The sequence below is a fragment of the Trichosurus vulpecula genome, chromosome 4 (genome assembly GCF_011100635.1).
Source record: "Trichosurus vulpecula isolate mTriVul1 chromosome 4, mTriVul1.pri, whole genome shotgun sequence".
Lineage (NCBI taxonomy): Eukaryota > Metazoa > Chordata > Mammalia > Diprotodontia > Phalangeridae > Trichosurus > Trichosurus vulpecula.
In genome coordinates, this window is record NC_050576.1 from 29,401,353 (window position 1) to 29,413,969 (window position 12,617).

The 12,617-nt window shown below is 42.4% G+C and overlaps 1 protein-coding gene across 2 annotated transcripts in view; it reads left to right on the top strand.

Moving 5' to 3' along the window:
• Positions 1-12,617, top strand: part of FAF1 (Fas associated factor 1) — a 420,864-nt gene that overhangs the window by 307,816 nt on the left and 100,431 nt on the right. For both annotated transcript variants that reach the window (XM_036754937.1, XM_036754938.1), the window contains exons 11-12: positions 562-625; positions 1,904-1,985. In XM_036754937.1, coding sequence (XP_036610832.1) covers positions 562-625; positions 1,904-1,985 — 146 coding nt within the window. The remainder of the gene's footprint in view (positions 1-561; positions 626-1,903; positions 1,986-12,617) is intronic.

The window sequence follows — 12,617 nt, forward strand, 5'->3', positions numbered from 1 at the left end:
TTACTTTTCTGTTGTGGCAGCCCAAGGCAACTTAACCTGTGCCACCACCACTGCCTCTTCACATGCCCACTGCCCATGGGTAGTAGAACTAAGGTTAAGGTTCATGAAATGGGAGAACTGGGTGACCAGGACTAGATGTACATTTGTGTCATTCTGTTTCTGGATGTCTCTCAAGATTTACCAGCATACATGTACTTATTGGCTTTCTCACCCTGCCCCCCCATTCTTTTCTTACAAATGTTATTCAATTACAAATCATGTTTCAACTTTTTCAAGAAAAATACCAAAAGTCCCAAGTGATAAATGGCACCTATTTTGTACATTCCTTGGGGTGTTGTCAATAGGACTGACAAAATATTCATTCCTCTCTAAGGTGCCCATTCATTTTGTTTTGCCGAAATCATGTAACATGTTCACAGGCGTTGGCAAGTGGATGTCTCCCAAAAGCTGTAGCATAGGCACAAATCTTTCATTTGTTTCCTGCTTGTTCAGTAATGTATTTCTTAAATGTGGGGTTAAAGGTTATCTCTGTGTGTTTTTGTGCTTTTTGTTTTTAATTAGTGCCAGAAAATGCAGAAAACGAAGGGGATGCCTTATTACAATTTACAGCAGAGTTTTCTTCAAGGTAGGGTTCAATCATAAAAATATAAGCGTAATGTGTATTTCTGTTACCGTGCCGTGGTAGTTGGATCTGTTTTCATCACAGACAATTGACAGTAAGGCATTTAACGAGCCCAACGTTGAATTTACATAAGAATTCATAGATTCCTGGCACTGAATGTTTCATTCTTGAGGACCTTAGTGGCAGACATTTTCTTACTTGGCAAGTTTGGGGTTTTTTCTGGAATGGTTATACTACCCATTGCCTCCCAGTGCAGCCCCTTCCCTCAAAAATAATCAAGGATATGTTTGTTTGAGTTTTTTCCATGTAAGAACAGTACAAATAAAACTTAAAAACTTAAAAACTGGCCAAGTCATGAAAATCCTTAGCCTTAGAAATTTTTCACATGAACTGTATTCTCTGTCTTATGCTTGAAAAGTGTATGTTACCCTTGATATCTAGTTCTCATTGAGCAATTAAGAAAACAAGGAAATATGGGATGAGCAGCTAAATGGATTCATTAGAATTGGAAGGAACCTTAGACAGCCTCATCCATCCCTTTCATTTTACAGAGTCAGAAGCTTTTGTCTAGAAAAAGGAAGAACCTTTAACAAGGCCTCCCTGGCATCCCCAGCCCAGGCCAGCTAGAGCCAAAATTCAGGGCTCTCTACTCCTAGCCCAGTGCCTCAAGAAACCAAATGAAGTGAAAGAACAAAGAGACTCCTGTTTTTTTCCCTTGTGGGCCTTTAATTGACCATAGGGCTGTAACCACTTTAGGGACTCCACCCTTAAAGTAGCTACATCCCAGGGAAGAGGCTGTGATTTCACGACAGGAGAGAACTCCTGAGCTACTAGCATAGGCCATCTCTTTCTTGCGAATGCGCACAGCCTCAGAGAGCTCCCCAAGGCCCTGATGGGTTAAATGACTTTCCCACTGTCACCTGGTCAGGATATGTCATAGCTGACACTTGAACCCAGGTTCTCCTGGCTCTGGGACCAGCCTTCTCTTTCTGTCAAACCAGACTGCCTCTCTTCTGCATTTTAAAAATGCTAATCTGATGAATGTCACTTTTCTTTGTGTTGGATTACTGACTCCAGAGTACTCTGTTCTCACCGAAAGTGTTGGAATAGTGAACACTTACTTGAAGGTGTGGGGAGATATTTGAGAATTGTCTCTCTAGGACGAGTTTCTACTCAGATGTTTTTAGCTTGCATTTCTTCAAAAAATAGAAAAGGTACAGAGAGTCAAAGTTAATATAAAATTCATTATAATTTATCCATTGTCTTAATTTTTTCCCCTAGATATGGAGACTGCCATCCTGTTTATTTTATTGGATCACTAGAAGCTGCTTTCCAAGAAGCCTTCTATGGGAAAGCTCGAGATGTAAGTGAACTGTGGGAGACTGTACATCAAAAGTGCCATCTGTGGCCCAGAGTTACCCTACAAACAGGAAGCTCTGCTCAGAGCAGAGCTGCATCCTGCAGACCACAAGACCTGGATCTATTAGCCTTCTATCCTGTTCTCACCTGTCCCCAGATTGTGACTTTTGGATTGGTGGTATTTTTTTTAGATTTTTAGATTGACTTTGAGGAGGGTGACCCATAGTAAAAAACAGAGCTATAGCTGTGTACAGCATTACTGAGAAGAGGAGGAACATGGAAATAAATGGCACCACCAATATTGTTTTCATATTCTGCCAGCAGTTGAATTTAATATCTACTAAATTAATATAATCACTGCTTAAATTTTTTTTTTCTGAATTGTGAAGATTTTGCCGTGTCCTGTTTTAAGGTCTCTCATTTTCCTATTCGTTCCCTGGTGAGATCTGTTTTAAGGTTTCTGCCTTCTAGTAGGAGGAACAGGATATTGAAAAAGTCCAGTTCTGTTAAGAGAGCTATTGCATTGGAGATACTAAAAGGAGAGAGGCATTCCTTAAAAATAATTCTGCAAAAATGGATGTACTTTAAGTGGATAGTTACAGAGTAATTGTAGAATCTCAGTGCTGGAAGGGATTTCAGTGAACATGGAATCTGGTCAAGCGCTCTCATACTTGGGTAAAAATCTGCATACCTACAGTCTTAGGAGAAGAGGAGGGCATAAAATAAAACACTGACTTGGGAGGTGGAGTGCCCTTTGGGCTACCATACTGCCTCTATGATAGTATGGAAGGCTCTCCCTCTCTTTGTTCTTCAGGTTCCTCCTCTTCAAGATAAAGAGTTTGGGTAAATGGTCTTAAAGGCTTAATGATCATGGGTGAGGGTGGGGATGTCCATTCCAGCTCCATATCCTCCTGTCTTTGGATCATCCATCCTTAAGACCTTCAGTAGGCTAGAGTTCCCAGTTGACATACCAGAGATAGAAGGTGCTGTTGGGTGGTTAAAGATCTGGCAGGTTTCAGGCCAATCCCTTCATCTAAGGTTGGCACTCAGTTTCCCTCAGTCCCTTCATTCCAGGTGGTTCACTTTGCAACAGTGACAAGTGAAAATAAAAGTCTGTTTACCAAAATTGTTATTACAAGTCAAAAGAATGCCTAAAGGTTTCCTGCCCACATTCTCTTCAAGGAATAAGGTACTACTCTGTTCAGCCTGCCTGTTTTGTTGACATGTTTTTACAGTCATTCAACAAGCATTTATTAAGCACTTACTATATGCCAGGCACTGAGCTAAGTGCAGGAGATACATAGAAAGCAGAAAACCAGCTCGCCCTCCAAGAGCTCCTGGTCTGTCCAGGGAACCATGCAATATTAGGAAACATTTCCAAGGCAGAGTTCGAAAGCACCTTCGCTAGAAGCAGTATCTTAAGGAGTAGCCACTGGTAAATCTTCCTAATTCAGAGTTGTCATGTGTGCATTTCCAAACTTGCTTCTGAAATCACTGAATTAAAAGCCCAATAGGTCTGAAAGATGAGGGAACCCATCCCACACATGTGGTATATAGGGAGGAAGCTGAGGCCCTGGGACAGGCAGGAGCTTGAATTCATGGCAGAGCTAAGGCTCAAACCTCACCTTTCCTGCTCCCTCGTCCCCTGTCCTGTGCTGACCACTAACCCAAACTCAGATGGTCCATTTGAGAGGCACGGTGTAACCGTTAACAACAGCCTGACTTCCTGTTTGTTTGTTCTTTTGAATCATGCTCATGGATAATCCTCTTCTAATGAGCTTTGAGCTATTTTGACAAATGAAAATCTTAGACATTTATCAGTAGTATCACTAATGTTTGAGCTGGAAGGGACCTTTAAGACTAAGTGGAGGCTACTCATTCTCTAGATAATAAAATGACAACCTCCTGTCACATCTGGAGGCTTCATTGCTAAGGAGTCTTTCCTATCTCGGCCTCAGCTGATGTTCTTTTTCCATTCTTGGCTGTTGAGACCCATCTCCTTACTTACATTTAAGGGAATTAGGTCACAGTTTGATTCATGTGACAGGCAGATTCTCCAGTACAGGACAAGCTGGCAGAGTTGTTCGCAGCCTCACAGGCATTGGTGCTAGAAGGGACCTTTTCATTTTGAAGAGGAGGAAGCCAAGTCCCAGACGGCCACTCACTTGTTCCTAGCGCTCTTATCTCGGAAACAGAGGGGCAGCTCTTGAACCCAGGTCTTTAGTCCTCGTAAGCCTCGGGTGGTTTTCCCTGCATTGATCAGAATGATCAGCTAGCCTGCTGGCCAGCCACTTCCCAACACCTCGTGTGTGTACGCACGGAATGTCTCACATGACAGAGTGTTTTCTTGTATGGTAAATAGTACAAGCATTATTATTCCTGTTGCACAGATGGAGAAACTGAGACTCAGAGAAGTCAGGTGACTTGCCTGTAGTCTCACTTCTAGCACATTGTGCAGCTTTAAGAAGTGTGCACTTAGTTTCTTCTTTCCAGTAATAACTGCTAAGTAAAGCATATTAAGTCTGTAATGACTTAATATGTGGTGAGACTCATTTGTTCATTCAACAACCATTTATCATATTATTAAGTAAATGTTGTGCACTGGGTGCTGGGAGAGGACCCAGCAGTTAGATGATCCTGCTTCTGATCAAGGAGGGGGGATAAGATACCATCCCACACACCATCACACACTGTGCCTCTTCCTGGGCAGTGCCCCTGCCCAGACTGCCTTCCCTTAGCGCTCAGTTTAGCTACCTCCTACAGGAAGCCTTGCCTGAGTCTCTCCCCACCCCCCATCCCACGTTACCTTGTAGTTCTGAACATGCTTGTACTGGTCATCTCCCATGGTACAGTGTATGTGCTTCAAGGGCAGGGTCACTTTAGTCTCTGTATCCCAAGGCCTAGGACTGAGTTTGGCACATAGTAAGCCTTTCAGAAGAGCCTATTGATTGGTTGGCACAATAGGATATGATTATCTACTGATAACATGATTATCACCATTTTACCTCATTATGAAACGGTGTCTTAAGTTTTTCCAAAGCTAAGAGCATCTTTCCTATTTTCTTTCTGAAAATCTCATGAATGGAGCATATTTAGGAAAACTTAATTTCTGCTGCTGATAAGAGTCTTGAGGTGAAAGTGACCGATACTGTGACATTTGCTGAAATGGAAAGTTAAAATTTGTTTTCCATCCCCCTTAATATCCAATGTTTAATTTAAACCGTGGGAGGCGCATGAATTTTACCAGGGCAACAGATGAGCTTTGAGTACCAGCATTCTTCACTTCAAGTGAGAAATTGAGTTCCAAGAGTAAATAAAAACAAGATTGAAGGTTTAAATCCTCTGCTCGGCTTTTTGAACTTCTATACTCATTAAATGTTTATTGGAGTGGTGGGATTACAAAGGATTTGGGGAGCTTCATCAGCCGGTAGAGAGATAATCACTAAGTAAAACACTACATTTGATAAAGTGTTTCTCACGATGCCACACTCAATCCATCTTAATGAAAACCACTTCCAGCTGATTGAATTGGAGAGCACTTGGTTGGGAGAGTGGCCATGCTGTCTGCTGCCTTTTCCCTGCCTCTCTGTTCTGCCCTTAGCAAGGCAGCTGCTGGAAGCCGTTGTGTTTCTGAAGACATTTCTAGAAATGTCCAGGTTCTGGCTGTTGTCACACTCATTTTTCAGAGTCTTTGGAAGTTGTGGCAGTCCTTCAGGGTTCTCCCTCCTCCTGGAAAGCTCCCTGGTTGTTTTCAGTACAGAGATGTCCACAGAAAGCACAGAGTAGGTGGGGGTGGGGGATAAAGACTTCCTTGGCCTTTGGGCTCCTCTTCTTTCTGTCTTGACACATTCTCTCAGCTTCCACTCTGTCCATGACATGCTTTCAGCCTGGGAAGCTCCTGTTCAGGGCTCCTGCATGTGCTTGAAGAAAGAACCATACCAACAAGGCTGAAGGCAACTCTCCTGCCCCCACTCCACTTACAGGCCTAAAGGCCTCTGACCACCCCAGAAGTTCTCCCTTGCTGGGATTCTGGGATTCTTTCTGCCCCCTTCACACACACAGATTCACTCCAAATAGAGGGAAGGAGAGGGGAAGGAGAAGAGAATAAGTATGTAGCACTTACTATGTGCCAGGCACCATGCTAAGCAACCTCAGGAGGTAGGTGTAGTTTTTATCCCTTTTTTACAGCCGAGGAAACTGAGGCAAACAGATTAAATGACTTGCCGAGGGTCATGAAGAGCTAATGTCTGAGGCCTGATTTGAACTCAGGTCTTCCTGACTCAAGGTTCTATTCACCCTGCCACCTGGAGGAGGCAGTGCTCATTTGAAGGGATGAATTCTGGGCTGTTTAGTTAGTTTCATTACCTTAGCTCCATGCTGAAAAGATGAACAAAAACCCAACTACCTCCAATTGGGAAGAAAGCCAAATGGATTCATTCTGTAACTTCCTACAGCTTTAAAGAGCCATCATTTCGTCAGGGTGGTCTTGCCCTCCACAGCCTCCCTGCACCTTGCCTCAGGATTTCTCCTGCGGGAACCAACCTTGGGACTGTTCTCCAAAAAAGCAGGATAGAGACATATTTGGACTTGAAGTGAGGGAGCATTTCTAAAAGTTAGAATTATCTCAACACAAAACTGATTGCTTGAAGTAGTGCTGGGCCTCACCTATTTTCTGATTTTTTAAAGATTTATTTGTTTTTAGTTTTCAGCATTCATTTCCATAAGGTTTTGAGTTACAAATTTTCTCCCCACCTCTCCCCTCCCCCACCACCCCAAGATGGCTTGCCCCTTTCCCCAGTCTGCCCTCCCTTCTATCACCCCACTCCCCCCACCACCCCATCCCCTTTCCCCTTACTTTCTTGTTCTTGTATGGCGAGATAGATTTCCATACCGCATTCCCTGTATATCTTATTTCCCGGTTGCATGTAAAAACAGTTTTTAACATTTGTTTTTGGAACTTTTGAGTTCTAAATTCTCTCCCTTCTTACCTCCCCATCCCCCCCTTGAGAAGGCAAGCAATTCAATATAGGTTATACATGTATCATTATTGCAAAACACTTCCTTAATAGTCATGTTGTGAAAGACTAATTGTATTTCCCTCCATCCTATCCCATCCCCCATTTATTCAGTTTTCTCCCTTGACCCTGTCCCTTTTCAAAAGTGTTTGCTTCTGACTACCCCCTCCCCTAATCTGCCCTCCCTTCTATCATTCCCCCCCTTCTCCCTTTCCCCCCTACTTTCCTGTAGGGGTAGATACCCAATTGAGTATGTATGTTATTCCCTCCTTAAGCCAAATGCAATGAGAGTAAGGTTCACTCATTCCCTTTCACCCCCTCCCTTCCCTTCCATTATAACAGCTTTTTCTTGCCTCTTTTATGGAGATAATTTACCCTATTCTATCTCTCCCTTTCTCCTTCTCCCAATATATTCCTCTCTTACCCCTTAATTTTACTTTTTAGATATCATTAGATTTCATATTCAACTTACCCCATGCCCCCTGTCTATATACATACATACATACATATATATACACACACACATACATAGATATACATACATATATATACATACATACATACATATGTATATGTATATGTATATATATATGTATGTATGTATGTATGTATGTATTCCCTTCAACTTCTCTAATGCTGAGAAAGGTCTCATGAGTTACGAACATTCCATGCAGGAATGTAAACAGTTCAACTTTAATCAGTCCCTTATGATTTGTCTTTCTTGTTTATCTTTTCATCCTTCTCTTAATTTTTGTATTTATTTGAAAGTCAAATTTTCTATTCAGCTCTGGTCTTTTCATCGAAAATCCTTGAAAGTCCTCTATTTCATTGAAAATCCATTTTTTTTTTGCCTGAAGTATTACACTCAGTTTGCTGGGTAGGTGATTCTTGGTTTTAATCCTAGCTCCTTTGACCTCTGCAATATCATATTCCAAGCCCTTTGATTCCCTAATGTAGAAGATGCTAGATCTTGTGTTATCCTGATTGTGCTTCCACAGTGCTCAAATTGTTTCTTTCTGGATGATTGTAATATTTTCTCCTTGACCTGGGAACCCTGGAATTTGGCTACAATATTCCTAGGAGTTTTCCTTTTGTGATCTTTTTCAAGAGATGATCAGTGGATTCTTTCACTTTATATTTTACTCTCTGGGTAGTTTTCCTTTATAATTTCTTGAAAGAGGATGTCTAGGCTCTTTTTTTTATCAATAGTTTTTAAATTCTCTCTCCTGGATCTGGTCAGTAGTTTTTCCAATGAGATATTTCACATTGTCTTCCATTTTTTCATTCTTTTGGTTCTGTTTTATGATTTCTTGATTTCTCATAAAGTCATTAGCTTCCATTTGCTCCATTCTAATTTTTAAGGAATTATTTTCTTCAGTGAGCTTTTGGACCTCCTTTTCCATTTGGCCAGTTCTATTTTTTTTAAGGCATTCTTCTCCTCATTGGCCTTTTGGACCCTTTTGTGATTTGGTTTAGTCTATTTTTTAAGGTGTTATTTTCTTCAGTATTTTTTGGGGTCTCCTTTAGCATGTTTTTCATGATTTTCTTGCATCACTCTCATTTCTCTTCCCAGTTTTTCTTCTACTTCTCTTACTTAATTTTTAAACTCCTTTTTGAGCTCTTCCATGGCCTCAGACCAATACATATTTTTCTTGGAGGCTTTTGATGTAGGATCTTTGACTTCATTGTCTTCTGGCTATATGTTTTGATCTTCTTCATCACTAAGGTAAGATTCTATAGTCTGGGTTTTTTATGCTGTCTGCTCATTTTCCCAGCCAATTACTTGACTTTTGAGCTCTTTTTCAAGGTATGATTCTGCTTCCAGAGTGGAAAGTGCTTTGTCCCAAGCTTCAGGGGTTTTGCACTACTGTTTTCAGAGCTACTTGTTGTAACCTGTAAATTTTCACTTCTTCTGAGGTAGTATGATCCAAGGTGAAGTGTTTACTACACTACTGGCCCTGCTCTGGTCTGTGAGTGACCTCAAGCACTCTTTTCTGCCTTGGAATTGCTAGAAGGACTCCCTCTCCACAGCCACCACAAGCTCTGCCACACCAGCACTCCCCCACACCCCAGGACCCCCAACCAGGACTGCAACCCAGATCCAAGCAGGGCAAAGCAAGAGAATCCTGCCTCAGCGCCAGCAAAGAGATCCCTGCACTCCCACTCTGATCAGCTACTTGATTCCCCCCACTGTCTGTGGGCCTGGAGCTTCAGAAGCAGCCACTGCTGCTGTAGCCACCTTCATGGCCCTGGAGCTGGGGCTACACAGCACCCTTCTCTCACCCAGATCCAACAGTATTTTCCCACTGACCTGCTAAGTTGTCATTGGCATTTGTGAGTTGAGAAATCTGGAAACTGCCACATTTCAGTGATTCAGTGGCCTGAGCCCTGTTCTGCCCAGTCGGCTCTGGCCTGGTTTGCTCAGGTGTGGCCCACTCTGGGCTGTGCTCTGCTCTCAGCATGGTGTGATAGACCCTTCCCAGAGACCATCCAGACCCTCGGGCTGGAGACTTGTTTCACTCTGTCATTTCATGGGTTCTGTAGCTCTAGAATTTGTTTAGAGTCATTTTTTACAGGTGTTTGGAGCGGGGAGAGTTCAAGCAAGTCCCTGCTTTTACTCGGCCATCTTGGCTCCTCCCCACCCTTTTCTGATTTCTGTAAGCATTAGCTGGGACCCTGTCTTTTCCTCTTACTAGAGGAGCAGTGTGGTATACTGGACAGAGGCAGGGAGCCCTGGGTTCAAATCCAGCCTTTGGCACTTAGTAGCCATGTGACCCTGAGCAAGTTCCCTGAGCCTCAGTTTCCTCATCTGTATAATGGAGTTAAGAAAAGCTACTGTACCTATCTCACAGAATTATCATGAGACTTAAATAAGATGATGTTTTTAAAATTCTTTACAAACTTTAACAGACTCTATAAATGTCCGTTATTATTATTACTAGATCATGAACTCCTTGGGAGAGGAGACTAGTGCTGAATCCCCTCTGTGCTTATCTCCCAGATGACCAATGCCTTCTACCTTTGTATTGCCAGGCCTGAGCACCAGGCCTTTTCCCTGACAGGACTTAATCAGGGCTTTTTCAAGTGGAATATTGGTTAAATTGTTGAAAAATTAGACTTTTTTTTTTTAAGTCATTTGAGCACACATTTCTATTTCCATCTTTTCCATCCCCCACTCAAATCAGAGAAATCGCCAAACCTATTGTACCTTTGAGAAATGCCTTGTTGTGGCTGTCCTCATTGTGTTTTCCAAAGAGTTCCCTAGAGGCAAAACCATTTCTGTCTTTGTGATTGGAACTGATGGACAATACTTTACACCTATGTGTGCTAGGTAAGAAAAACCTAACAAATAAAAACAATAATTCTAGAATCTGATATTTAGAGCTGGAAAGGATCATAGAGACCATCCAGTTCAACTCTTTTATTTTACACATAAGGAAACTGAGGGCCAGAAAGGAGAAGTGACTTGCCCACACAATCAGTAAGTGGCAGAGCCAGGATTTACACTCACATCTGTGACTCCAAGGCCAGTGTTCTCTGCACACGCCAGCTATTTCAGGAGTCATTGGAACACAGAGGTTCGGTGCCTCCTCTTGGCTTAGTTATCTTGTTGCTCTCCTCTCCTATAAAATGAAGGCCATGATATTCATGCTGCAGAATCCAAAAGCCTATTATGGAGAAGACCACGGTTTGCCTATTAGGCATATCCAGCTGGCTGTACCACAGGCTTTTCATTCTCAGCGTGTCCAAAACTGAGCTTATTTTCCTCCCGAAAACGAGTTTCCCTATTCTGTTGAGGAGTCCCACTATTCTCCCTGGTACCTTGGCCCACAACCTTGAAGTCATCCTAAATTCTTTACTCTCCCTCAACCCCATAACTAATCAGCTGCTAATTCTTTTCAATTCTATATCTAGAAAAACTCTCCAATCTGTCCCTTTTTCTCCATTTACAAGGTCACCAGCTAGTGGCTAATCCCTTTTCCACCTATCCCTTGGGCTATTCTAGTAACTTTAATCAATCTCCCATCTCCAAGCTATCCTTCATACAACTGCCGAAGTTCAGGTCTGACTGCTTTTCCAAATGCTTCAAGGGTTGCCTCATGCCTCTAGGATAAAAGACAGACTCCTTTGCTGGGCATTTAGATCCCTTTGCATTCTGGCTCCGCTCTTCCTTTCCAGGCTTATTTTCCATCATTCATGTCTTACTCTCTTCATTGTAGCCAAGCTGATCTTCTTGAGGTTCCCTGTGCATGCCATTCCATCTGCTATCTCTGGGCAGGCAAGTGCCTACCTGCCCCACTCCTCCTCTCAGCTTAAGGGTGTGCTGATCCTCTCTCCCCATTTCCTTATACTTGGAGTTGACTTATTGGCACACGTATTGTTTGATCCCCAAAGAATAGAAGTCCCTCAGAGACAGGAGTGTTTCACATTTATCGTTATATCCCCAATACCTGGCACAGAGCATCTGCCTAATGAATGTTGGTTGAATGACCTTGAGTCATACCTTGAAGCTTTAAGAAGTACTTCCTCCCTCTCTACATAGTGATGCATTTTAAAGACTGAGCTCTTGCCTTGCTCATCACAGTCCTTTTGTGTACAACACAATCTGGCTACCAAGTTATCTCTTCTCCCAGAGGTCCTTCTATCCAAAATTCTATAGTCTCTTCCTTGTTACTCCAGCAGGGCAATCAGCTAAGCCCAATCTCCAGGGATTTGACTATAAGAATTCAAGAATGTCAGTGACTTGTCAATGACTTTTGTTCCAGGGGTTGCTATAAACTTCCTGGTTTCTTTCATTACGTAAAGCTGAAAGAAACATTCTCTGGCCTGCATCCTTTCTTACTGCAGAAAGAGCCCAAAATGCAGAGGAGCAAAGGTAGAATCCTGACCACATGACCCTGGGCCCTCTGGCCTTCATTTTCCTCTTAATCTTGTTAAGATCCTTTCTAACTTTAAATCTTATGATTCTGACTGTAGCTTATGACAGTTATTTTCAGTTTAATCTGGTATCTATGTTTTCATCTTCTCACCCTTGATGACTCACTTAAGATATCTGAAGGATTGTCTTGGGCTGAAGGTTCAGCTCCAGTGTCATGTTTCCCTCAAGTCTTCCCTGTTTATCCCAGTGGATAATCATCTCTCCCTTGAGGTCCACATAGGACTTTTCCTTCTATCTACAGCACTGCTCATGTAACAATGGTGCAGTGTGGCTCTTTGTGTTGGCGTCACAGCCCCCTACAAGATGGTGAGCTCTTTGAGGCTTTGAAGGACCCAAACTTATGTGTCTTCCCATTCCCCCTAATCTGTGTCTGTTGAGGGAATGAATGAATATTCCATGGGACCAGGAATGGGCCCCATCCATCCCCATCTCTTGGATGGGCCTCTCTGCCTTTAAGGCCTTACTCATATTTATCAAATCAATTTACCTCAATACTTCCTTTGTACTATCTCACTCTTTGTTGTATCATAGTGATTTGTTTGTTGCTTGTAAGCTTCTTTAGAGCAAGATTTTATTGTATATACCTTTGTATCTATAGGGCTTTTCCTGAATGAATGAGAAATAAGCTTTCAGTCCCACAAACCTAAATTAAGTGCCTGCTGTGTGCAGAGCCTAAATCAGG